This window comes from Anabas testudineus, chromosome 10 (genome assembly GCF_900324465.2).
Source record: "Anabas testudineus chromosome 10, fAnaTes1.2, whole genome shotgun sequence".
NCBI classification, from domain to species: Eukaryota; Metazoa; Chordata; class Actinopteri; order Anabantiformes; family Anabantidae; genus Anabas; species Anabas testudineus.
Window position 1 is genome coordinate 19,682,170 of NC_046619.1, and position 26,018 is coordinate 19,708,187.

Sequence of the window (26,018 nt, forward strand, 5' to 3'; positions counted from 1 at the left end):
TGGTCTCAGAGTGACAAATTCCTAGCAATGGAATAAGCAAGCCTAATTCTTGCCCTGGAAACTGCATGAGCTGTTAGAGAGCAGTCTGTTCAGGCTGCAGCATGCAGCATACCATGGGACAGGGTCTTTTTTGACAAGCGTCGGTGCCAGAGAAGCTGCGTTGGTCACAAATGGCGGAATGAATAAAAGATAAATGGCTGCTGGCATTCCCAAGAGATATGAAGGTCAGCAATGTTAAAAGACTATGCTCTGGCACATGTATGAACACACCCACATGTACACACAAAAACAGCTTCACACACACATACTCACTCACACACGTGCTCTAACCTAAAGTCTTCTGTTGAGCATCACAATTAATTACACAATAGCTAAAATAATCTCCCTCAGATAGAGTAAAGCAGCATTTTCTTAGTCAAAACAGCCCTTTAGGGAACTGGTAACAATGCAGTATAAATCTATTGTGTTTTTCCAACCCAATTCATTTAGTCAAATTAAGATATACTGATGAGTTCTGTAGGTGTCTCAGCCACCTGAATTGTTTTGGGCTGAGTGGGACATATAAAAATTGAACTTGCCTCAAATACAACAAACTAATTCAGTGATTTCATCAATAATACTTTTTAAAGACACCGTGATTCAAGTTTTATGTTGTCAGTTGAATCACTTTTTCCCCCCACTATCACTGGGTACAAATTAAAATGACTTAACTGTAACTGAAACATAGAAAAAGGATAGAAAACAATAGACAAGGACACTCTTGCACGGCTTCTCAGCTGCTGTTCACGGCACTTCAGCTGACAGCACCAGAAACCATGCATAAGTGAGGTTACATTGCATTTTAAGATTTACTGGTTAACAATGGCCAAGACGCACAGAACACACCTACACAACTGCAAATAATTATGAATATTCCCCCTTACAGATAGAGATGCAGTAGGTATTTATGTCTTACAGGATAACAGAAAACCCTCAAGAATTCAAATGTGGGCTGTTTTGGGAGTTTAATGTTGGGCAGCTGCTGTGAAGGTGACCTTGACTGTAATTTAATTGGATGGGTAAGTAAGATGGAAATCATCTTAATTTAAATTAAGGTGTATGGAAAGAAAAAAAAAGTTTAGCAGTCAAGAAGAGTTATTTGTGAATTTTATAACTCAAATCAAATGAATCAATTTCCACACTTAAAATTAAATTTATAGATATAAATAATATTGGATGCAAATGTTTGCCTGTTTCTTGTTTAAAGAAGAGTTTAAAGACACTCAACTAAACTAAAAGAGAAAGAGAGTTCTTTTGCAGGTCGTTCATGTTCATATTAGAAGTTGAGTTTCCCCATGGTTTGAAAGATTTCATCCGACCATGGTCTTTAGCTTTTTTTAATTGCTTCATCTTAATAACGTAATATCACCCTATCTTCTTCTCCCTGTGTGCCATCTTACTTGATTTTAGAATCACCGGAAGTCTGCTCACCTATAACACATGCTGATGACAACACAGCAGAACCACAAGCAGCACAAACAGAATTCAAGGAGAGGTAACAGGACTGCGATACTGCTGTAATAAAACCATAAACTCTAAGGCTCTTACTTTAGTAGGCTTTACTGTTGCTTTTGTCAACACTGCTCATGGATGAGGCATTAAATTGTTCAGGGTCCAAGGTAGCCTAGAAAAGCACCTGAATTAAATGAATTGGTTGGTGCAGAGTAAGACACGCAAACTTTTGCACTGAATAGGTTACCCTTTCACTGTTTTAAGGAATTTAGAAAAATCTCTTGTAGTTTTGTTGGACAGTACTACAGCTAAATTGAATTTGATTGTAGTCACTGGTCACTTGGACTCTTAATGTGGCAAGCAGCTGGTCAGCCTCCATTATAAATAAAACCTGCTGTTAATCGGCTTGAACTGTTCGTGTAATGTGTAGGTCAAGTCTCCAGGATGGAAACAGGTGTAAGAGTTAAACGCATCATATGAGCTATACTGATTGGAGTTAAATTATTTGTATGTAACACTAGGCAAGAGGCTGCTCACCTGTGACCACAGTGCTCCTTTATTAAAAAGCAAAACCAAATTCCAAAGAACCTTACAGTTATGACCATTGTTGAACTCTCATTTTTATGGTATACTTACTGAATTACTGCTGCACTTCAGTTAACAACAATCTGGCTTTACTGTTTTTTAACCTTTTTCCTTGAAGCTGACTGCTCAAGGCTGCATACATTACTAAAAAAAGACACCTGAATCTCCAATCTAAGCATTGTGGGTAACAAAAATACACACATATGTATCTGAATAATTTAAATCATTTTTAAAACTGTCTATTATGAGGATAATAATGCAGAGCAGTCCTAACTACCATACATGTTTGATGAGGACATGAAGGTGTGCACCAATCTATTCCTGCAACAACATGGTATTTTCCTGATATTACATTTGATTTGACCATGAAAGTGTAAGAAAACAGGAACAAACAGGTTGGACATAACTGAAATGACAGTGCTACATAGGCTGTTTTTGGTGAAAGTCTCACCAGTGATTTAGTTGGATTTGATAGGGCAAATCTTCCTTAGTTTTAATCCATTAAACTGTATACCCCTGTATAAGAGATCAGTGTTGATGAAGTCTGTGATTAAATATCTTACAACCAGAGCATCTTCTGGCATGTCACTCAGCAGTTTGTCAACAAGCTGAAAATTAAATACATTTTATAAATGATGGAATGTGCAGAAATTATAAAAACTAATTATGAATAAAATCCTGTTAATAATATTTCAAACAGCACCAAAAATAAAGGCTTGATATCATTAAAGCAGAAACATCAGTATTAACAATTTAACAGGTATTCTTAAAGTATGACCCTTTTATACAAAGCAACTTACAAGTGAGGTACAAAGCAAGCAAATATCTAAGCCAAGGAAACAAACTTTAAAGTAAAGTGCTCTATAAAGACCCGTTTCAGTTTCAGGGGGTATGAGTGCAACATTTTTTTGCAGGAAAAGATTTGGAAGTGTTCTGTTTTCAGCAAGTTTTTGAAAGTAGAGTAAGGCAGCTGAGCATGCAAAGGTGGGTAGGTCGGTCCAGCATTGTGGAACCACAGAGCTAAAAACCTTTGCCAGGGATCTTACGTGGTGAGGTGAGGGGACCACAAGATGTTTTTTGCTTGCACAAAAAAAATGTTGTTAATTAAATCTCTCCAACCATTAAAACAGAGCCATGGTGTAGTTATAAAATTCAAGGTCCATTTGCAGGGAACAAGAAAAATCTAATTGCAAAGAAGCAACTATCATGGTCAGGTCAAACAGTTCAAGTAATTCACAATTCAGAAGGTACATTAATTTTGCGTTTCTTTATTTCGGTTTCCCTTGACTGTGCGCAAAAAACCCTGCTCAGTAGTCCATGAATCAGTTACTACATGAATCATTTGAGCTGTGTTGTTGGTAACGGAGTGCTTACTCTCCCATCACAAGACCAAGTCCACCACTTCGGCTGTATGGGACTTAAAAAAAACTCTATATGCAAACAAGGGCATAATGATATTCTCCTGGGTACAACTGCACCTATCTGCAGGGAAATGCTTGTATACTGTGATAGTGATGAGAAAGAAAAATGAAGCATAAATGCTAACAGCAATGTTTGCTTTAAAGTATTTTCTGTTTTACAGAGCTTTTTCAGATGTGAGTAATGACATGGAGATGACATCAGCATGTAGGAGAAAACTCTAAATATTGCAGAACCTGAGCAGAGCACCACTGTGCACCAGAAACGTACAGCCACTGATACATACTGTGCCAAGTGACACTGAGAAACAGCTCATGCATAAGCAATTACTCTAGATCCAAGTGGCACTTATGAGAATTACAGGGTACTTTGTGACTTCTGAACATGTACAGAAACCAAAACTAACCAAAACTATTCTTTAACATGCATAAGATCTCTGCTCATGTTACTTCACTGGTTTGAATCCTGAGCTGAAAATAAACACTAATCCTTCCTAGAAAACACTGTAAAGTCAGTTAGCTTCTGCAGCCTGTTCACTGAGGCCATAACCACAAGTGAGCTCACCTCACCCCACCTCCTCCACCTGCTTCTCTAAAAGCACTACTGTTTTATTTATATAATGAAAAAAGGTGGCTCAGTGGAATCACTGGAGTCAGCTCGACTGAAACAGCCCTATCTTTGCCCTGTGGAGCCTGCTCCCACCACCTCTTTCAACTTTTCCATCTCCATCTCTATGGCCCTGTGTATTGCCACATCTCACAATACATCAAGACAGCACAGCTTGACAACTGGGTTACCTAAATCAGAGGTCACTGATTGCAATCTTTAAGAGCAACTGGAGGCGTCACTGCCACGATACCTGAGTGAATCTGAAATGGATATATGGGCAGTAGGGCTGCAAACTCCACACAGCTTCTCTGCCTCTGCATAAGATGATACAAATGCAAAAAAAATGTATAAAAAAATAGATATCTTGCACAAAGAAGAGGTTTCTACTTTTATTCCATTTTCTGTGTGCCTATACAAAACAGTGGAAAAATACAAAATTGAGGTTGAAAGTTCACTCTTGAGTTTGGAAACAGTAGTTTATAAACCCCAAATCCATTAAAAGGCTGCTCTGGATCTTTGAATCATAATGTAGGGATCACATTTAAGATGCACCAGCTGCATGACCAAATTAACATTACTTTTGTTAAACTTGGGAACTGACAGTTTTTGATGCTGTGCGAAAAACAAATTCCAGCAACTCTGGCTGCGTGGCCATAACAATGAACTGTGGTGATATTTCTGGTCACTAGCCAGTGTAGTTTCTACAAACCGCAGCCACAGTTTGAGGATACATTTAATTATTAAATCAATGTCCAAGAAATTGAGATATTTAACACATCCTGTGACAAGTGGCAATGATTCATATAAGCATTTTCTGACCTGCTATTTCTATATAATGTTTAGTGTAAAGCAACAAAACTACAAAAATGTGATCATGGTTCAAAGAAATCATTGACAAGGAATAGAAAAAATAGGCAATTGTTTTTAATAGTTTTGCAAGCAATCTCTGTAAACCATCTTATAAATAAAAGGTTGTAAATAATAATTATAATAAATAAATAATAATAATAAATATATAATATAAAAGCTCTGTATGGATTAAGTGCATTGTTATTAGCACGCCAACATTTTGGACACTGAAAACCCGTTATGCCATCATCGTTGTTTGCGGAGCCCCAAGAGGACACTTGTTGAGGACTTAGTTGTCTCTTCTCTTTCTTTGGGAACTTTACTTTGTTTCTGTGCTACTTGGTAACTTGGATGTGTGGTAACAACTCAAGACAGATTCCCTCACTTCATTCAGTCTCTGTCACCACTGTTGCCTCCCTGGATGCAGGTGTAATTCTCTCCCTCCCATTTTTCATCAGGACCGCTGTTCTTCCTCATGTCTTAATCTTTGATGTATTACCCACCCACACCCCTCCTCTCTCACCTTGAAGGTGATCATTACCATCTGCATCATGTGATTTAACTCACACCTCCCACCTTCATCTTCTTCATCGAGCCCTGAAAAAGGCATTCAAAAGGTGTACAGAGCCTCAGAATCTCCTGTTTAAAGTCTAAGCATCTCTGTAAACATTACAGTATCTTAAAACCAAATCACTGCCATGATGGGCTGTGTTCTAATAAATCATTTTCATATTTAATGTCAACAAACAGAAAACCTGTACGGCTCACCTCAACTCCAGTTTTGCAGTGACAGCGTGGCAGAGCAACAGTGTAAGCTGGAGCTCCAATTAAATGACAATACTTCATGAATTAGTGAGCAAGGCTCGAGACAGAAAATTATTTCTCACTTCATCAGGTTTCAGAAAATGAAAAAAATATTTTTTTCTAAGAAGATGCCAACTATATTTCATCCCACAATGTGAGAGTTGAGAAGAAGGTAAAAAAGTAAGAAAGACAAGGAGGAAAAGGAATAGAGACTTTGTTCACTTCTCAAAGCTAATCCCAGTAGAGTTGATTACACAGAGCTTACTTCTTCAGTCGCAGGTCTTGTTGATGACATGATAGAGGACAGTGACCCAGGGGCTGTGCACACCTTGGCTGAGGCATCAAATCAACACACAGCTGCAGGTCTATATTTGGACTGCAGCAGACAGACTGGGGAATACTGTTTTTAAACAGCTGGGACTTACATTGACAGACTGTAGGCAGGGACACATTTCTCAGATGCAAAATTGGGGTATAAATGATGTCAGATCGCAGATTTAAAGATTTAATAAGGCAGAAAAATGAGAATGACTAACATTGTAAATCATTGAGTCTAGTCAAAAAAATACTATCTAGATTAACCTGGGTGAGGTTCTGAGTTCAAAGTGTCTAATAGTGCAAATAGGTTAGCTGCCTAGCCTAAGTCAGTGGATGATTTGTTGAGATAAACCTTCATTTTGCTGACATTTCATTCAGTTTCATTCTGCTCTCTCCAGGGATTTAGCCACTTTTCTGTGATGAAATAAATAAAACTTTATTTTGTCCAGATTTTTACAAGAATTAGTCTTTCACTTTTAACTGTGTTAAAAGGATAAAACTGACATTTTGCACATCAAACTGCCAAAACAACAAAGTAAATAAGAAATGAAAGGTTGGGATTTAAAAAAAATTACAGTAGCAATCATTTCTGATAAAACGTTGCTGCTGATCACTGGAATGTGATGGCATTAACATTTTATTTTACTGTATTATAGTTTCACTGCAATTTGGAAATATTTGTTACTTTGACTCCGGTGCACTCAATCTCTGAATTTATAAAATTCCAGTATGTCTGTTCTGTGTCTGCAAGGTACAAGACTGTATCTCTTTATGTAGTAGGTACTATTATCATATACACATTAATGGACACAAAGATAGAAAGACTATAAAACTGGACCTAAACTGACCAGCAGTAACATTTATTATAATGGCTCCTACGGAAGTTCAGCTTTAATACCAGGGCAGGGTCAATATAAGGTTAAAGAACTCTATAGTCATCTATCTAGCTGCTCGGCTAATAGCTGCGAACCATGAAGAGCTGAATTCCTATAGATCTGCTGCCTGTGGGATGGCTAACTCTATAGCTTTTATTGATCGGGCAATAAAACATTCAGGTTCATAAACAAACTGTTTTGTCACAACTATGACCTGCTACTACTTTGGCACCCACATACATCTTTGGGAGATTTTTATGACATACCCAAATAATGTCTGGTTACATTTCAGCCCCACTGAAATCCAGCTAAATATTAAGCAGCAATTAGTCACTTTGGCTTATGTTGATTGCCTAATGTCTTCCAATATGGAATAAAAATGTTAGAAAAGTGCGGCTAATTAGCAATTTGTGAGAAGCATCATTTCCAGTATAAGAAATGTTATTACTCTGACACATTTTATTACATTATATGTTCCTTTCTTTGCTCAAGTGCATTGTGATCACCTCGATCATCCAGTAGGGAGAAGTAAACAGGTCCAGGTCAGCTGGATTGCAAAGCATTTCTTCTATGTCCAGGACAAGTATTTTTCTTGCTGATGGTTTGTCAAGAACTCGAAAGTTTCTGATGTATGGCGTAATCTGCCCCGCTGGCAGCCAGTTCAGTCATTTCTGCTTTGGACAGACTCATTTTTGGGGAAAAAGTTCCCCAATGAAAAGTTGAGCAGACGCCTCATGCACAGCTCGTTATAGTATATTTTCTACATTCAATTAAAGGAACTACAACACTTAATGTTGTCATTTCCAAATTCAGAGAGGCAGAAAGGCTCTAATGTTTGACTAAACCATTGAAGAAATATCAATATTATCTTCCTTCTATTAACGTTTTAGTTTATACTTACATTGATTGGCCATCAAAACAAGGCACTAGTTTCAGTACAATCCTAGGGACTGTAACTGGTGCCAATCTGACCACATTTTGAACGATCAGTATCAATTGTTGTTTACTTCTACTCTACTGGCTAAATCCCAGTCTAGTGCTCTTTACTTTTTTCTCTCTTCTTCTCTGAGGTGCTCCTTTCAAACCTGCTCTGTGTAGAAACAGGACGGAGTGGTGAGCTGCTCACAGGCCCCCCTCCATCAGAACAACAGTCTATATCTTACCTGAGTTAACCACAATACTTTTTGCAACAAAAAACATTACTTTTTACATTTGTAAACAGTTTCTGAAAGGAAAGTTGATAAACAAGCAGAACATTAACTTGTGAATGTGGCATCTTCACAGCTTCAGTCAATCAGCTCAGTAGCCTTTACAACCCTTAACCAGTGTTTATTTCATCATACAATGCACACTGCACTAATTTTAGCAAACTGCTAATTATTGCTAGTTATGTAATAGTCAACTTTAATTAATTGCATTTTATAGTAATCAATACAGAATCAATATTAAAGGGCTGAAACAGAGTTAAGATCACAAAGTCTGTACATACGTCTAAAGGTATTAACTTTAGGATATTCAATTTAGAATTCCTTAAAATCTTATTTCTTCACATAATTTTTATTACAAGAGTTGCAAACAGACTGATAATATCATTCTACTCATGTGTAAACAACTGCCTAAATGAGACTCCAGATACTCCTGGTAGTTGCTCCTTCCTCAGGCTAATTAGAAAAGATGACCTTCAAATTGTATAAAACAGGGTTGTTTAATGTATTTTTGTCTCTTTTTCTTCAAAAGAACCACATGGCTTACTTTACTGCACTGTCCAGCACCAGAAGATCCAACATATTTGTCATGTTACTGGGTCAGATGGGTTACGCTATACATAGAATAAAGTAAACGCTTTGATATTAGAAGACGCCCACAGCGCTGCAATCCAGTCAGCCCTCTCCCCCCACACTCTCCTCTTCACTGCATCGCTGTATCTGTAACTTACTCACAAATACACTGCTTCAAGCAATGTTGGCAACAATTGTTCACTTTACTTTACCAAATTGTTCAAAGGGTTGATATTCAGGATGGAGAAAGTGGGTGGAAACAAAAGAGAAGGAAGAGGCAGAGAGCAATATAATGAAAGCTTTTTTAAGAAAATGGCTTAAACAGGAAAATAGCTTTTTAACCAATACTTTAATGGAAAGCTTTCTTGTAAGGAGTGCAAAAATTATTCAGAGCCCATTCACTCAAAGTATACAAACTTGCAACCAAATTCAATTTGTCAATTTATGAAACCCATCGAGAGCTTGAGGTTAATAAAGTTATATACTTATTGCAAAGTAAACAGTTAGCCATGTATGTATTCATATAGAAATGATAAATTATACATTTCACAGACAAGAGTTTGCAGAGTCAAGAATATTTTTTTTAATCAAATAAACTTAAAACTTTCTTTGTCAATCGTGGGCCCAGGTACTGTCAGCTTTGCTGACAAGAGAAAGTTCTCTTGTGAACATCAATAGGATTATTCTGCACTATCAACCTCTTATTTGGCACTACAGGGGGGACGAACATCAAACATGTTTAATTGGCTAATTTGTCATATGATTGTTTGGGATCCATGGCCCAGTCCTCTGTACACGCCTTTGATGGAATAATTGGCCATTTTAGGCACATAATGAACATGCAAATGAAAATAGGATGCTTTGAAGCTGAGCAAACTATAAATGAGCCCATCAATCAAAGACACCAGTTCTCTGTCTTGGGGTGTACAAACCTGCAGGGGTTTTGACACTCCCTACATCAAACTGCACTCAACAAAAATTGCACCAAATGATATCCATTGCTTTCCACCTATTTACGCTCCTTGAAGGTTTATAGTAGAGATGCAGTGTATGATCATTACATAATTAAAGATATAATTTAATATTTTCCTTTCCCAAAAATTTAATTCAGACATTTCTTTCAAAAGAAACATGTTCACGTTTTGATATCAAAGCCAAGCTTGCTAACCCTCAAATAAATGAACTTCAACATTTTATGTAATATTTATGATTTGCATGTGGTTATTTTTAAAAGTAAACAAAAAACTTGTTTGTTTTTTTTAAATAGTGGTTAAAAAATACACTATGTTTTTTTTTCTAATTTTCACTTCAATTATTGAAATGACTGCTTGTTAGTGCAAGAACATTTAGATTAATAAATTAGATTATCTATAAGTATAGGTATTCTTTCTTGCATTTAAAGTAATTTGTGGTTATTTTCTTGTCAATTCCTTCCAGAAATGTAATAAACAACAAGTAAAGTTTCAAAGTTTCACTGTTTCATACACACACTGTATATGGAAAAGCAGAGTTTATTTTATTTCTTTTTCTTACAGTGAAAAGCAGATGGTGCTAATTGTTCTTATAAATAGTATAAATCAAGCCTCAGGTGCCTAGGCTAGGTACCTCTGGGATCCCAAACAAATCATAAAAAATAAAAACGGAGGTACACCTCCCATTACAGCACAGAAAATAAAGTACTTTTGTGTGAGAATCCTCAAGAGTTATTCCTTTGCTAAAAATGCACCCTGACACTTCCTTATTTATACATACAAACAAAGAGATAAGGGTACTGGGACAAACGTAATAAAAACCATGGAATAAATTTGATAACATAACATACACTCATCCCAAGTCCATGGAGTCCCATAATATATTTTCTAAAATAAAGTTTTATTTATTCAGAAAGACAGTTTAAGTGTTTTTTTACCTTCCTTTTTCTGTTAGTCATGATAGTAACAGATGTACTTACAGCATATAGCTGTGACTCCTGTGTACACAAACCATTAAATTATGACAACCGAGTTATACAGTAATGCTGCTGACATGCACAAAAATAGAAAATAAACCTATAGATTCTCAGAATATTCAGATCTACTACTACATCACATATAGTCTGTAACAAAGCAAATGAAATCAGCCAAGGCACAAATTAATAAATCTCTTCTAAACTTTTGAATCAATGCTTTTTATTTTCAACTTCTCTAAGAATTAGAACAACTATCTATATAAACATATGCGTTAAAAAAAAACAAAGATCTGAAAACAATATCACATTAGAAGGACTACTGGTAGTAGAGCCTATTGCATATACTAGATTCAAGGGTGCACTGACAACTATGGATCAACTCAAAGTAGGGGATAACATCACCAATGTCCAGCATCCCTTCATCACAGTGCTGTGCACTCAACACAATGATGGCAATATCCACAGATTACTACTTTTTGCCTTTAGCAAGAAGAGGAAAGGGGTAGTGTGAGATTGCCAGGAGGAAACAGATCAGTGCAATTCAGAGCAATGAGGTTGCTTCTTTTTAGTATATTTTTCCCCATTTCCCTGACTAAATGTATTGATTTAGTCAAGAGTGCAGTGCAATTCGTGCATTTATGTTTGGAAAAACAGAAATCATCTCACGAAAGGCCAATTATACTCAAAGAGAATTTTATGTTTTATCAGTGGCTGTTGAAAGTATCATAAATTAAAAAAAAAAATTAAAAAAAACGTGGGTGAGGTTCTTGAAATACTTTTGATCTTCGGCAAAGAGACAGACGTTAATATTAAAATGTTTCATAGCATATTTAGTTGGGATATGTTTGGAAATACCTCACAAATGTAATACATGTAATAAGTTTTAATTTAAATTAAAAAAGTAGTATACAAATTTCAAAAGGTTGAGTTCAAATCAAGGTTCTTCTTAATGGGAGGTACCAACCACTAGTGATTTTAAGCTTTTGGTAAACAGGCCTTCGATTTAAAGGAGTTGAGCTCTGGAAGCTGTAATTTACTGTGGTGCCGAAGTATCAGCTTTTAAAGAAACCTGTTTATGACAGGAGCTGACGTATAAACCTATAACCAGTGACTTACCACGTAATTTAGGTGACATGTAGGGAGTTCAGTGTTTTGTCACTCTGACAGGAGTCAGGGCTGTGAATAAACAAACTGAACCTTCAGCCGTTAAAATTAGACCACTGTAGCTGCTCATCCTTGTCAAACAGCACAAGTGATAGTTGCTCCAGGCCATGTCCTTCAGTAAATATTAACTGTCTTTGCCACCTACAGTGACTTTTTGCCCTCATTTCTCCCCTTTAAAACATCCCTGTGCTGTTGATGCCCGTACATCTTGTGCAACTCAGTGTAAGGTTTCAGTAATTTAGCTTTTTGATTGATAACACAAACAAGACATCTGAGTCGTGGGCATGAAATTGGAAACATTTTGTCATACAACACAGTATGTGTGAAAGGAACAGTGAGTACCTTTAGTCTGAAAATGACATCACAGATTTTCCAGTGATACGCATGGGGATTTATGATTGAACTTGACTTAAAATTTTACCTTAATTGTATTTTCTACTTATCCACCTAATTGCATGTGTATTAATATTGGTTATTTTCTGTCATTTACTAATTTATCCTTCCTGGCTACAATACAAGAGCAATTCCTGCAAGCTGAGATACAAAGAGTGATGAGACCATTGTGCTCTGAAATTTCCCTTACCATATCAGTTTTCGACAAATGGGGCAGTAGTCCCTACAGCTATGTCATATATCTACACTGTTTTTCTACTGCATCTGTCTTCATTCAGCTATAATAAGGGAGGCTAACGGTGCCATGTATTCAGTGATATGACTGTCATTAGCAGATGCCTGTGTCAGAGACAAGAAATTGAAAAATCCATGAAAAAAAGCGTTGTCTTTTTCATTGTAATGCCCCAGCACTGACTTGGAGAGGCTATATTCTGCTACTTGAACTTTTCCAGCAATCAAGTTGTGTGAAACATCAATTTGTCCACTAGAAAAGGACATATCAATGATCAGCATCATTGCTCCAGACGATACACCTTTTCAGTGTCTATTAAAATATTTCTAAGTGAGTCACGGAGGAACTATTAATTCCAAAGTATGCCCCAAAAAGTAATTTTCATTGCACTGCAGTACTATGCCATGAATCTGGCCTTGTAATTCTTAAACCTTTGCATCATGTCAAACATTTGTTCTCTTACTGACACACTGGCACAATGATGACTGGCACTGAGCTTATGCAAGCTGAAACTTTCAAGGCTGAAGATATGTTGCTCTCTTAGCATCTTTATCTTTCTGGCAATGGCATATTTGCCCTTTTTGTCTTTGTCTTGACTGTGATAAGGCTGATGTCACAAATATTCATTTCCTAGAGTACCAAGTACACAAAGTGTGATAGCAGGTAGCCTTGTATTTTATTGCATAAATTTGCACAAAAAAATTGTTGGTGCCAGTGTAGCACTTAGATGTGTGTGTTCTTAGTTACAAAAAAAACCCCAATCTGATTCTGCATCAACTGATCTGATACACAGCAGATGAGCACATAATCTGGATAGATTGAACTAAAACATTAATCTCCTCTGCTCTGAGTGCTGTAGAAATTGACAGCAACATTTTGGCAGTTGCCACCGCGTTAAGAATGATTGTTCACAACTCAGAATATGCCTGTGAAGTTCATCACCATTCACTAAAAAAACTTTTTTAGGAGCACAAATTTAGCCATTATTAAAAATAATAATAATAATAATTTAAAAAAAAAAAAAAGGTTATTTTGGTTTTGTGGGTTGTTCTCAGACAAATCAATCATCAAATCGCATTTTGAAGCAAAATCCATAATCAACAAAGCACATCCTCACACAGACTAACTTCAGAGTTGACAGACACCAACATCCTGCAACTGACAATGGTTTGGCCGTCCTTGCAAACTTAATGATCCACAGGTCAAGATTTTAATGAGGTGCTTGTTCCTTGGCACTGCTGTCAAAGACTATGCATGTCTTGTACAGAGGTCAGAGCATTAATGGCACCACAGAATCATTAAAAGGAAGTAAGAATGCACTGGGGGTACTGAAGCCCTTTACTGTACACAAGCTCAACTCACTGGAGGGCCTCTCCATTGGGAAAGACATAGACACATCGTTAAGACAGAAGGTCTCCAGAGGCAGTGAGCTATGATGCTTCATGAGCATGTTTTTCTTGGCAGAGCCCTGGGGAGTCATCCACAAAGAGTTTGTACTACTGAGGTGCCATGGAAATAGGTATCAACAAAAACACTGTAGTTCAACAAGCTCTAGTTTTACAGACACAGCCTAATTACAGATGTTCATTATTCTTGTTTGGCATCTATGCCTGGTTTGGTGCAAAACATGAAACGTAACTGTGCTGTACAATATTACCATAACAATAGTACATCAAGAATAAACTTATATCTGTTCTCTACTAAAAAAGTGCTTACATTACTTGTATCTATATGTTTGAGCAAGTGCATACATATTTTACCATCTACTTATCACTAAATAATTACAGTGGCTTCACAAAGATTCTGACACATTTTCCTTTTTCAGACTTTACTGTGCTGTAAATTTATTTCTAAATTGCTAAAATTAAATTTACCATTCGATTTGATATTGTCTGGCCAAAAAACAATGCATTGTTCACATTAAGATTTTAGCCAACTATGTAACATCTGCAGAAGCCCATTTTACTGTATAATAGGTGTGATGTAACAGCACAAGCTAGTCATAATTTTGAAACAAAACCCATGTAAAACTTTGATCCATCTATGTATCTTCCCAAACTGCATGATGCAACAGAAAAGTAAATTAAGCAGTGCACACATGCAATAAGTAGTAAATAAAAAACTGAGAAGCTCAGTCACGGAAGGTTTATTGGGAGCCAAATGTCTGAAGGTTTTTAAATGTATGATCTCCCAGATAATTGGATGTGCCGAATACACTCAAACCACTTGCTTGATGTGCCGCAACCTTAGTCCTAATTGTCTCCACTTGTGGCAATTGCCTGCTGCAGAGATCGCTCGCCTTCATGCACAGATTGCCCTCCGCATATTGGACAGGCATTTGTGCACCACTTAATTTTCAATCAGATCTGATCCTGGCTAAGTTGCCATTCAGTGCAAAGGGAAAATGGGGGTCATATGCGCTCCCCAGTGCTAATGAGAAGCTTCAGTCAACACATGGCTGTCATTTTTACCCTGTTCTCCATAGCATATAACAGATACAGAGAAGGTCTGGCTGACAAGGCCTTTCCATTTCCAACATAGATCCATCTAACTGGGACCAGAACAAATAGTGGCTCAACTCCTTTGCATATGGATGTCAGTTCAAAAGCAATAATTTCCAGCAGCTCCAAGTATAAGCTAGCCCATGGGAGTAATTGTCTGTCTATCAAATTAATATTAACCCAAATCTTTTCAGTGGTCAGGAGATGCATTGGACTTGTCTGCTGATGATCTGTGGTCTCATTAAGACATCCCGATGGCATTTGACTATAGATGATGTTGGTACAATCTCATGAATCATGTTTAGGAATGAAACGATAACACTGTACCACCTTAGCCTACTGTAGCACTGCTATTACACTTTTATAATAGCTTAAAAATGTTAAAATAGCTTATTAATAATCTAAATTCTCAATTATATCAATAGCAATATATAATAAGTTTCCTGTCATACTTACAGAAATGTGTCTACGCTATATCACTAACACACTCTTTTTAAGATTATCTGCACTCGATGTGACACTCATGTGTTTAATCAGAAATACTGTAGTACTGGAGAGCCTTGCTTTAATTTCAGATCTGCTGCATGTATTATTTTAAAATAAAGATGACCTGCCCAGTAGTTTTCCACTGACTGTTTGGCCACTGAATTTAAGTGCCTGATAAATGATGAAAATAGATCATTGGTGACCGGCTGATCGCCATTTCATTAACTTCTGTATATCAAACAACAGAAAAAGTATGAGCCAATTTGTGGCAGTCAGCAGAGCGTTAGTGAAGCCAGCAGGTCATTCATCTGGCATTGACAGTTCATTTACGGCATTGTGTTTTGTATTTAACAGCCCATGGTCATAGATTACAGCCACTTTAATATATTGGACAGAAAAAGACCCTATGCTGCTGTTATGACAATCTTCCCATGCAGTGCAAGTGGCAACAACTGAGTGAACAAATCAATCCTTAAAAATCACATAAAAAAAGAAAAACTTAAATTCCAATTATAATTGGCTGAATTACTATGAAAAAAATACAGAAAAAGACAGTTTGTGTTAAACAGTGTCTCCATCCGTTTGTAAGACGTGTAAAATGCATTTGTTTAATCCTTGCTCAGCTGATCTGCATTAATATTACCATATTTATGGTTAACTGGAAACTACAAATATATGGATGAATGACACAGTCAGGCATGGGGAACATACTACAGGGAATTTGATTATTTAACCCTGAATTTATCTAATATTTTTGTCATAAGTGCCAAGGATGCTCAATATATATATATATATATATATATATCAGAAATAAACATACTGTACTGTAGGCCTGCACATAGCAGAAGTCGACTTAGTATTGATTGTATTGTATGTGACTGAATTCACACTTTTTTCACTACTTGTTTTAAATACTGAAGGTCCTGATTTCAAACAAAAAGTTGATGTTGAACTAGTTCTGAAAGTGATGTATATCAAGAGAAGATTGAGATCCGATTTGATTCTGAGACTTTTTCTGATTCTGATTGACTTTGTCAATTTCAGTCATGGATTCAACATTAGTTAGTGATAGTAGATCTGAGCCACTGTTTGGCATTTTAAGCAGCAAACAAGTAACAGGAAACAGGCACAGTAGAGCACAAAGAAAGTGTCATCCAGTTAACTGATCATAAACAGAATTGTTCTCTCAGACAGATATGGTTAAATATACATACCAAATATACAAAAATAAAACAATTCTGTGCATGGGTACCACTGTGTGCTGGCAAACTGGCAAAAGGGTTTTCTAATAATGAAACAGTTAATTAATAAACTTGTATTAGTAACACAATGTGTCTTGTGGAACAAAAGAAATGTGTCAAATGGGGCTCAATTTGTGAATGGTATTTTTTGTTTCATGGAAATCTACTTAATACTTTTTTCACAAAAAAAGTCAACCAGGTCTTTGCACTAGAGAAAAAGGCAAGGCACATCAGTCTTGAGATGTTCTCATCTAGGCCAATGAGTGACTGATTGGTCAATAGATATTTTGTTCACTAGGGATCGCCAGCTTCTTGGTTAAAAAGCACCAACTTGCCATTGAGGTAATTCAACTAAAATCTGTTAACTGACACAAACAGAGAAACAAATGGCCCCAAAACATAAACTCTTTGGTAAAAGGAACTCACATTGAAGTGAAAGAGATTCATTTTTGTGATGTGATAATGACTATGTTTCTCCATATTAACAGGTAAACTGAACCCATTAGTGGGAGGACAAACAACCAGGTGATACATTTAATATAGGACTAAAGGCGTACTCTATTTTACCCACTAATAAAACCTGAATCATAATTACATCCAGATTTGGTTGTAAGCTCTATTACATTTGCTCAATTGTCCATTTCCTCTGATTACCTTGATGCCTTTAGTAGTAACTATAAAGAACAAACTCTTTACAGCAACGTATTATTCAGGCAACCAGCTTTCCTGTGTAAAGATTTAAAACTGTAAACAACCCATAATTTACGTTTTTTTTCCTTTTATATTTGATAGTATTAAAAGAATACAATGCCTTTAGCAAATATCTAATATATGCTAATCACTCCAACAGGTCCCTGTTTCCGCACCCTGGAGGTCTCATCCAATGAGAAATTGATTACATATCAGTCACAGAAAAAAAAAACTGTCTGGATGGAGCAAGGAAGGAGACAGGAGAAAAAAAGAGTGCTTGGTGTTTTTTATTCCTTCTTTTGGCTCCTGTTGATCTGATATTGATTGCCTGACATTGGTCAAATATCCCACTCTGCATTGCGGATAAATGCTGATTGGTGTTGAGGAGGTTGAAGGGGGGTAGTCTGACAGGGCACATGAGAGAGGCTGATTAGGTCTGTCACCCGTGAGGGATGTATCATTGATCTGAATGCCTTTTTCAGTGACTGGAATGAAACAGATGTTTTGATTGTTACCACTTGCTTACCCTCAATGTTTCTGCACAAGTTTTTCTTAATGTATGCCAAGTTATGACGCAGCCGTTTTAAGTCAGTCTGGCTCTTATACTGTCTTGTTGTAAAAGCTTGAAGCGTAAGAGTACAACTGTGTTGTGGGGAGTACATGTTTCCTTTAGTACAGTACATTTATATTTATTCATCTTCTTCAGCAGTGGAAATGGACAAACCTGCTATATTTGTTTGTTTTGGCTTGGTTTGATTTGGCTTTACAACCTAAGGAGAACCACAGATAATTCCATGTGCAGAACTCTAGAAAACCAAAGCAGTTCCCCTTCTTCCACAATGTTACTTTACAAAATTAACAAGTGAGCTAAGAACCCCTGTCAAATCAATGCAGAGACTCAGTCAATTGCTCATGAATATTATGAATGTGCTGTCTGAGAGCAGTTTGCTGCAATTCCCTTCACCCTGAACAGAACAAAGGTGCAGAGTGTCAGGAGCTCTAACTTTACCAATGCCTAGCTTTACAAAAAGGAGTAGCCTTCTTTCCAGGGAATACAAATAATTGGTGTGTTTATACAATCAATGGTAGAGAGCAGTCAACCGTCTCTGGGGAAATATGAACACCACAGCAGTACCAGCTGCTCCTACCTCTAAACCAAGCCGTGCATTTCAGAAAGAGCTATAGGATAAGTGTGTCCATGTTGAATTCACTAAGCAATAATGCACACAACTCTTCTACAATGCTGGAAATGCTCTGTTACATTGCTGCAGTCTTTAGTTACAGGCCCATATTTTTCAAATATGACATGAGTTTCTGCATACCAGCAACCACTTAGCCTACCCTGTACTCTTGAGGAGTGGGTCTCTGAAAATAAGAGGTCAGATTTTTTTCAAATTACCTGTTTTCATATTCCACTTAATGCTTTTTAAGAAACCAAAAGAATTCTAATTTGCATGAACAGAGGAATTTTAACTTCTGACTTACCACTTTTTAAACATATTGACTAAAATTTTCTTTTTTTTTTTTTTTTTTACACGTATGAAAAAATATTTTGCACAGTTGGACTGCGATAAATAGTAGTTGAAAGTTGAATGCTAAGCTAACAATTGTTAATGTCCAATTTATTGAATTTTCTGTTTATTTTATTATGTTTTTGTTTGTTATTCCAAAATATTTTCCTGCCGCTAAATAAAGAAAAGAGACAAAGTCCCAATGTCCGATACAAATGAAATATCACAAAAAATAATTAATGCTTTTAAAATACATTTTCTATTTATTTATTTAGAGTTATTTAAAAATGGCACACAAAATACACAACGTTTATTTCTGTGGGTCCCAGGAGGATATCTAGGCTTTACATTACCTTCCCCTAGTCTTCACTGGTTGCCTGCAAACTACTTAATTATTAAGAGGTGTTGCTAATTAGAGCTTTAGAGGTTTATTAACTTCACACAGAGACAGGATAGCCATTTCCCCCCTATTTCTGTCTATGTTAATGCTAAGCAAGGCTAATAGTTGTCTGGCTATAACTTTGTATTTGTATTTATGTGTCTAACTCAACACTGGAAGGTACCTATAAATCTACAGTCCAAGTAGATTCAACCAAAGTGGCTGCATCCCAAAAGGTCAAAAATGATTTGCATTATTTTACCAACCAAGTACAATGTTGGAAAGAAAAATCCTAATGACGACGCAGAGGCATCATATATTAGGCATCATACTGTATGTGGAAAACATACTAACTTTATAAAGTGGTGTACAAATTGTTTGTTTACTCTCTTCACTGTTTGTGGAGCTTATTTTGTATATTTGTATCTGATACTGTGCTATTAAATGAGCCACTTAAGCCTTCTGCATCAAAGTCAAAAAGAGATCATCTTTTTACCAACCAAGTAGAATAAAACGTCCTAATGATGGTACAGAGGCTTGTTGAGAAGACTGGCTTAGCAGTTACCATTTGGCCAACAGCTATTTCTTACTCCAGTCTCTGCCTCATATAACATTCAGTTATTCCTTTTCTTCAGTGTTGATGAGGTTGCCTTAATTCACTTTCATTTCCCTGTTGCTGTAGGTCATAAGTAATCTAGATGCAGTCTTGTGTGGCTCAATAGGTCAACCATGGCCCCAACGCTGCCAGCGGCTAAACATTTGTCCCATAGGGGTAACTATTTTACATAAAACTACACACATCTAGAGGAAAATATAACTGACAATTTAAATAGTAAATTTTGTAGGTACTTTCATTGTGAAAATTATATCAACAACAAACACTGCTCAGTTTGTGAGCAACTTTTATTTAAGGTAACTTTTGCAAAAACTCAAATTTAAATATCCTGGGTGTATTACATTTTGTCAGAGGTAATCAAGCCCTGATCATATCAATTACACAGGGTACATGGCCACCAGGACCTCACACATTTCACACCGTCATTAGAAAAGACGTTCATCAGCTCCTACCTTTGTAGAAGCACTCCTCACTGTGCATGATGGTAATCCTGTGTCCTCGGAGACAGGAGGCGCGATGAAGCTCACAATGGTTCTGGTACAGCTTCCCATCTGAACCGCACACAGGTTTATAGTGTGGTTTACAATGATCCAAGCACTTGCACTCTCCTTGGCCAGTCTCATGGTTCAACACACAGTGACGCCCTAAGCCACAGTACTTGTGTTCACATGGACCTTGAGAGTCACTGTGTCCCATAAAACCTGTAGAAACATACACACACAAACAATGAATAAAACTTCTGATCACAAATGGTAATCTACATGTGTACCTTCAAAAACAGATGAAATAGCTGAGTTTAAGCTTTCATTACAGTCTTCTTGTCATGTCTCCAGTGTCAGGCTCCTGCAAGTCAAGTTCAACCAGTGGGAGTGTCCATGCAGTTCATCCCAAATATCATCCTAAATGCACTACAAAGAAAAATCTTCAGTTTTGTATTTTCAGATCAGCATGTTGCTATATTAAAAAAAATGGCGAATGTGTCATATAATTCAAAGTGAATTTCAGGTCATCTACCAGTATTATGTAGCCTTGAAGAAAAGCCAATGCTTTAAATCCATTTTTACCCAGTGAAGACTCACTATATCTATTACACCTCAGATCATTTTATAGGCTAAGGGAAGTATACTTTCTAAATTTCTAAAAGCTCTAGCGCTGAATGCAAGTATTGTATATACAGAAAAGACATTGACTGAGCTATTGCAAAGAGCAGTGATGTACAATGGTTGGTTAAGGACTCACCAGAAGCATCACTACTACAAGGTTGAAAAAAATATCTTTTAAACTTTAAAAAAAAAAATATTGGGAAAAAAATCACGAACATGAAACTTGTTGGTTCAAAGTTGTTTGGTTGAACTCTCAGTTAATAAACCCGTGACAAGGGGTGACAACTAGTCACCGATTCATTTTGAAAGGGAGAAATCTGGCATGGAGTATGTTTACAGTGGCAATGTGTCCTACAGTTGACCTGCTTATTTATACCCTTCACTTTGCTCTGAAGTCTGATTTCATGTGAATTAACACTGCCTCCCCTCTAGTGAATGACTAGATGGGGGAAGGGGCAGTTTGGGTTTCACAGTAACAAATAATTTCTCACTCAAAGTAATTCTTATAGTGACAAGGGCTAAAATGTCATTGAGTATTCATTTGATTTGAGGGCTCCAGAGTTGAGGGGTTTGAAATGAAAATAAACTGAAAATGAAATGTAGGCAAAGTGTCCTTGAGTGAAAACCTTATTCCCGACTGGCTTCAGTGGTGCAGTTCTGAAGCAGACCCTGAACTACACACTATTTTGAGGAGGCAAGAAAAAGAGATTTCTCTATCAGGATTAGTGGAGTACCAGGGAAAAAGGTAATAACAGAGGCAAACATTGCAGCTTATATGTTTTTGAGCAATAGCAGGGTGAGAAAAAGTACACAAATTCACAAAAAGAAAGAATAAACAAAGGGATATAGGGCAGGACTGTGAGGACGGCTTCATTTAAAAACTTCTCATGAGAACAAGATTTTGATTTAAGAAATGATGAGTGATTTTCTCTGAGGAGAAGATTCTGACGTGGTCTGCCTTTTATACCTGCAGTAATACTAACACGCTTTGACAGGTCACAGATCCATCTGTACTGGAACCCATGAACCACATCTAAAGTCAGTCCAAGTGGTAGAGGGGTATGATGGATCAAGAAAAAATATATATATATAAACACAGAAACCCATCAGAGTGAATGCATCTCAAGGCTGCACAATTACATAAAGGTATGAATAGAGGGAACTGGCAACAACTAAACAGGAAGGATTACAGGTTTGTTTGTTAAAGGGTTAATGTTTTGCTATTTATTAGTATACTGCTCTTTAGAAAACTGCTACAGTAATAAGATTACAGTAAAAATTATGTCACAACATTTCTTGTTTTTGTTAATTACAGTGAGCAGAGCTTTTCAATGGCTACAGAGAAACCATGTGAATAGTTTTTTAAAGAACACAATAAAAACCAAATAACATTCAATCTATGCATATCAGTGAATTTAGAAATTTTTGTAAACCTAATCCTAACCTAACCTTGTAATCAAGTTCCTGCTAAATTCCATTCACGGAATGCTCTGATGTTCTACATCAAGGCAGGGGTACAACGTTGTGTGGAACCAATGTCATCAATTGACACTTTTCTATAAAGAAAAAAAACACCCAGAGATTGCTGACGCCTGGGAACAGTAGACGAGGCAAATCACCCTGACAGAGACTTTTGCATCCAGACTGCAGAAATCAAGGTGAGTTAGATTAGTGATAACAGTAGTGTAGTGATGGAGGCATATTTGCCCGTTTGCATGGCTGTGTGTTATTTTAATGCTACAAATGATGAATTATACAAATATTCAAACTCATTTTGCAAATTTAACTTTCTCCCAAAATGTAACTTCAAAAAATGCCTAAAAACTTGCAACATACATTGTAATGTACAGTGTGTTGTGGACACAATATTCAGACATTATAGGCTACAACAATCTCAAAAAAGGCAGGCAAGTCCCAGAGAACAGAGTGACATACAGTGTGTGTTGTTATCAAAGGATAATGCCACAGAGACATAGGTTTAAGAATTAAACTGTAAGGAGATCTTGTATTTAGTCTGAACCACTATGGGCCAACTTGAAATGGTCAGCCCTGTCCATAATCAGCTATTTTAAACAGGTACATTTTTACTACAAGGCAAACAGTTTCAACAGAAATAAATGCAGGCATCTGTTTAATTTCAAAATTGTCTGAATTTGATCACATCACAGCAGGACCAGAGTCATAACGCAACAAAACTGATGAGATGCCTTGTTAACTGGATTTGCCCAGAGCAAGCCGGTGGAAAAACAGACGGATCTGTCACTTGTTGGAAACTTTCATAAAAATCTGATTATATTTTAGATATTTGTTTATTCAAGAACATAGATAAAATTTCTAAAGTGTTAACAAATTTTCAAATGTTATTGTATACTATTGTCATTTATATTCGTTCCCCGTGTACAAAAACAACTTATATTAACAAATGGTCAATATCAATGTTTGTCATTTGTTTTCCCTTCCATATCCACTACTGGATGCAAAAGAAAGGTTATCATTTTTGTTAATATGTTTAGGTAACTTACACTCGATTATAGTTGGGTTAATGGTTAACGGAAGTGGCGTGAAATTATGACATGAAGCATGAGATACTGTAGTGTTAACCTTAGTCATCAGTGTTCAAATCATGTTTTTACTACATCCAGCCATCCAAACAGTGCTGCAATACCTGTATAAGAACAAAATCTTGCCAGTAAATGTTTTGTATAAGGCATTACATTTTGTCCAAACTTTATAAGTCCTGGCATATGGCACATGATCAGAATTCATACAACATTAGGCTTAACTGTATTTACTTTAAATAAGACTCTCCAACTGAAGTGGAAAACATAGAAAGGAGATGCATAACAGAAGCACCCAAAACTTACACACATACAGTTTCACTACTGATCAATAAATATTGACCAGAGAGTAGTGCTTCACTGCATTAATTACTTTCTATGATGCTCTAGGCTTTGAGCAGCATGGCTTGCTGATAACTAAACTCACATGTACTGCAAGATAAACACCTTGTGTATACAGACTAAACATGTAGAGAGGTAGAGTACTGCATAAAAGAAATTCCTTTGATTCTGAGTTTAGATGCATTACACAATATGAGGTTAGTATTAGTGTGTGTGTGCCACATTCAAAACACTTGTTAGTGTAATATGGTTTGTTTCTATGTAGCCCTGTATATTACTGCTGCCTCCTAAAAGCCACACAAATACAGGTTTCTATTTTGAGAAGTTAATATTGCATATTTATACAAGTTAATGTCACATATTTATATAAGAAAGAAAATGCGTTTGACAGTTATGCTGCCTTAAATTAAATGCGTTAAAATGATTTTAGCTGTTGCACGACTGACTAAACAAACGGACTTAAAGTGTTGAGCCTCATTCACATCCCTAATATCGCCCCACACACACTCCTGCATTATCCTCTGGCCGTCACAGAGGATTTAGACGAGATACAAGTGTGTACACTGTGACCTGATTGGAGCCAGTCAATTTGCTAGTTTATTAATTCCCTGCGGTGCCCTGGCATAATGATTATTCAGTGAATTTGTGTCGCACAGTCAGGCACCCTGTGCCACCAGCGGGGTCAGTGAAGGGCACCATCATTTGTTATCAGTATGCACATCCAACAGCCTGGTCATCAGCTCACACCATAGACAAATGAGGAATTGTACACAGCTATTTATTTATTGATGACCAATTACTTTTTCAGAGCGTGAACAGAAACACATGATGCTTAGTGTTCAGTGTAATACTGTGGTTTTTCATGAGACTTTTGAACTGTTACTGTGTAACATAAACACCTGCTGGGAGCATAAATCATCGCAGAAACAATGCAATTATGTGTCTTGCTCAAGGACACAGCAGATGCTTGTTTTCAAGGCAGTTTGTGGTTTTGTTTCTATTACGACACTCATTTTATCACAAGGAATACAGAAAAAAAAAAAACAACATTCATTACAGTCTCATAGAGTAGGAAATGTGATGATGCAGGATGAGCTGCCACTTGTCTAGTTCTGCATCGTACCACTACGGCTATTTGAAACCATTATGGAACTAAATTGTATATAGAGTTAACAAAAGACCTGCAACAGGTCCAAAGCAGGAGGAAAGTTTTTCAGCCTTTATTTTTTACTAGCTTTGAATTTAAGATTGCTTTTAATGATTACACTAAGCACGTACTTGGCTGGAAACCTGCAGAGATTTATACTCTTCATCCTGAATAAAATAAGGGAAAAACAATGAGAAAATATTCTATTGCAATTGTTCAGAAAAAATAGATGTTTTTAAAGAAAACAATCGATCAACAAATAAAATATTGCATCTTGGTGTTTTAGCTCTGTTATTTGTTTTTATTTAGGTGGTACAATACGTGTTGGCTATACTTCACTGTGCTCAGTAACTTAAATGCTATGGATGCAAAGATGCTTTAGATACTAAGAAAATGAGTCTGAATTGTATAATTAAAAACAAGCAGGTTAAAATGCACTCTGTGCAGGTAAAATGTTAACTTTTAGTCAGAGCATGTAGACAACACCAAGGTCTTGACATATGTGACTCCAGTGAGCATCATCTGAAGGGCATCATTCCTTGCTGCATGCATAATGAGGTGAACACAGTGTAAAGGGATAACAGAAGTACTTGGACATGGCCAACATAATCAGATTGTCACTGCAGATGGATCAAAGCCTTGCTATCACAGCGAAAGACAAGCCTGAGAAAAAAAAAAAAAAACACAAAGCGGTATAATGGAACCTGCCCTCTACGAACGTGTAACAACCTGATCTCTTTGTAGAGCCATTTCAGCTGCCTTTTTACATCTGTGGTGCCCATGCTGAATGTAAATGCTCACATCCACTTAGGCAATATGCCCCAGTGTTTTGAAGAACATTCACTCTTGGACATGCATTTCTTTTTCAACAAGCTTTACTCTACCTCCTTTTTCTGGCATGGCTTTTTCCTCTCTTCCTAAACTAAGAATGTTCATCTAGTACCCATCTGATATTTTCCATTACAGCAACTCAGAGTCC

General features: G+C 36.7%; 1 protein-coding gene across 3 annotated transcripts in view; it reads right to left on the reverse strand.

Moving 5' to 3' along the window:
- The window catches only part of fstl5 (follistatin-like 5), a 139,334-nt gene that overhangs the window by 71,901 nt on the left and 41,415 nt on the right, over nt 1–26,018 (reverse strand). For all 3 annotated transcript variants that reach the window (XM_026357190.1, XM_026357189.1, XM_026357191.1), the window contains exon 4: nt 20,342–20,590. In XM_026357190.1, coding sequence (XP_026212975.1) covers nt 20,342–20,590 — 249 coding nt within the window. The remainder of the gene's footprint in view (nt 1–20,341; nt 20,591–26,018) is intronic.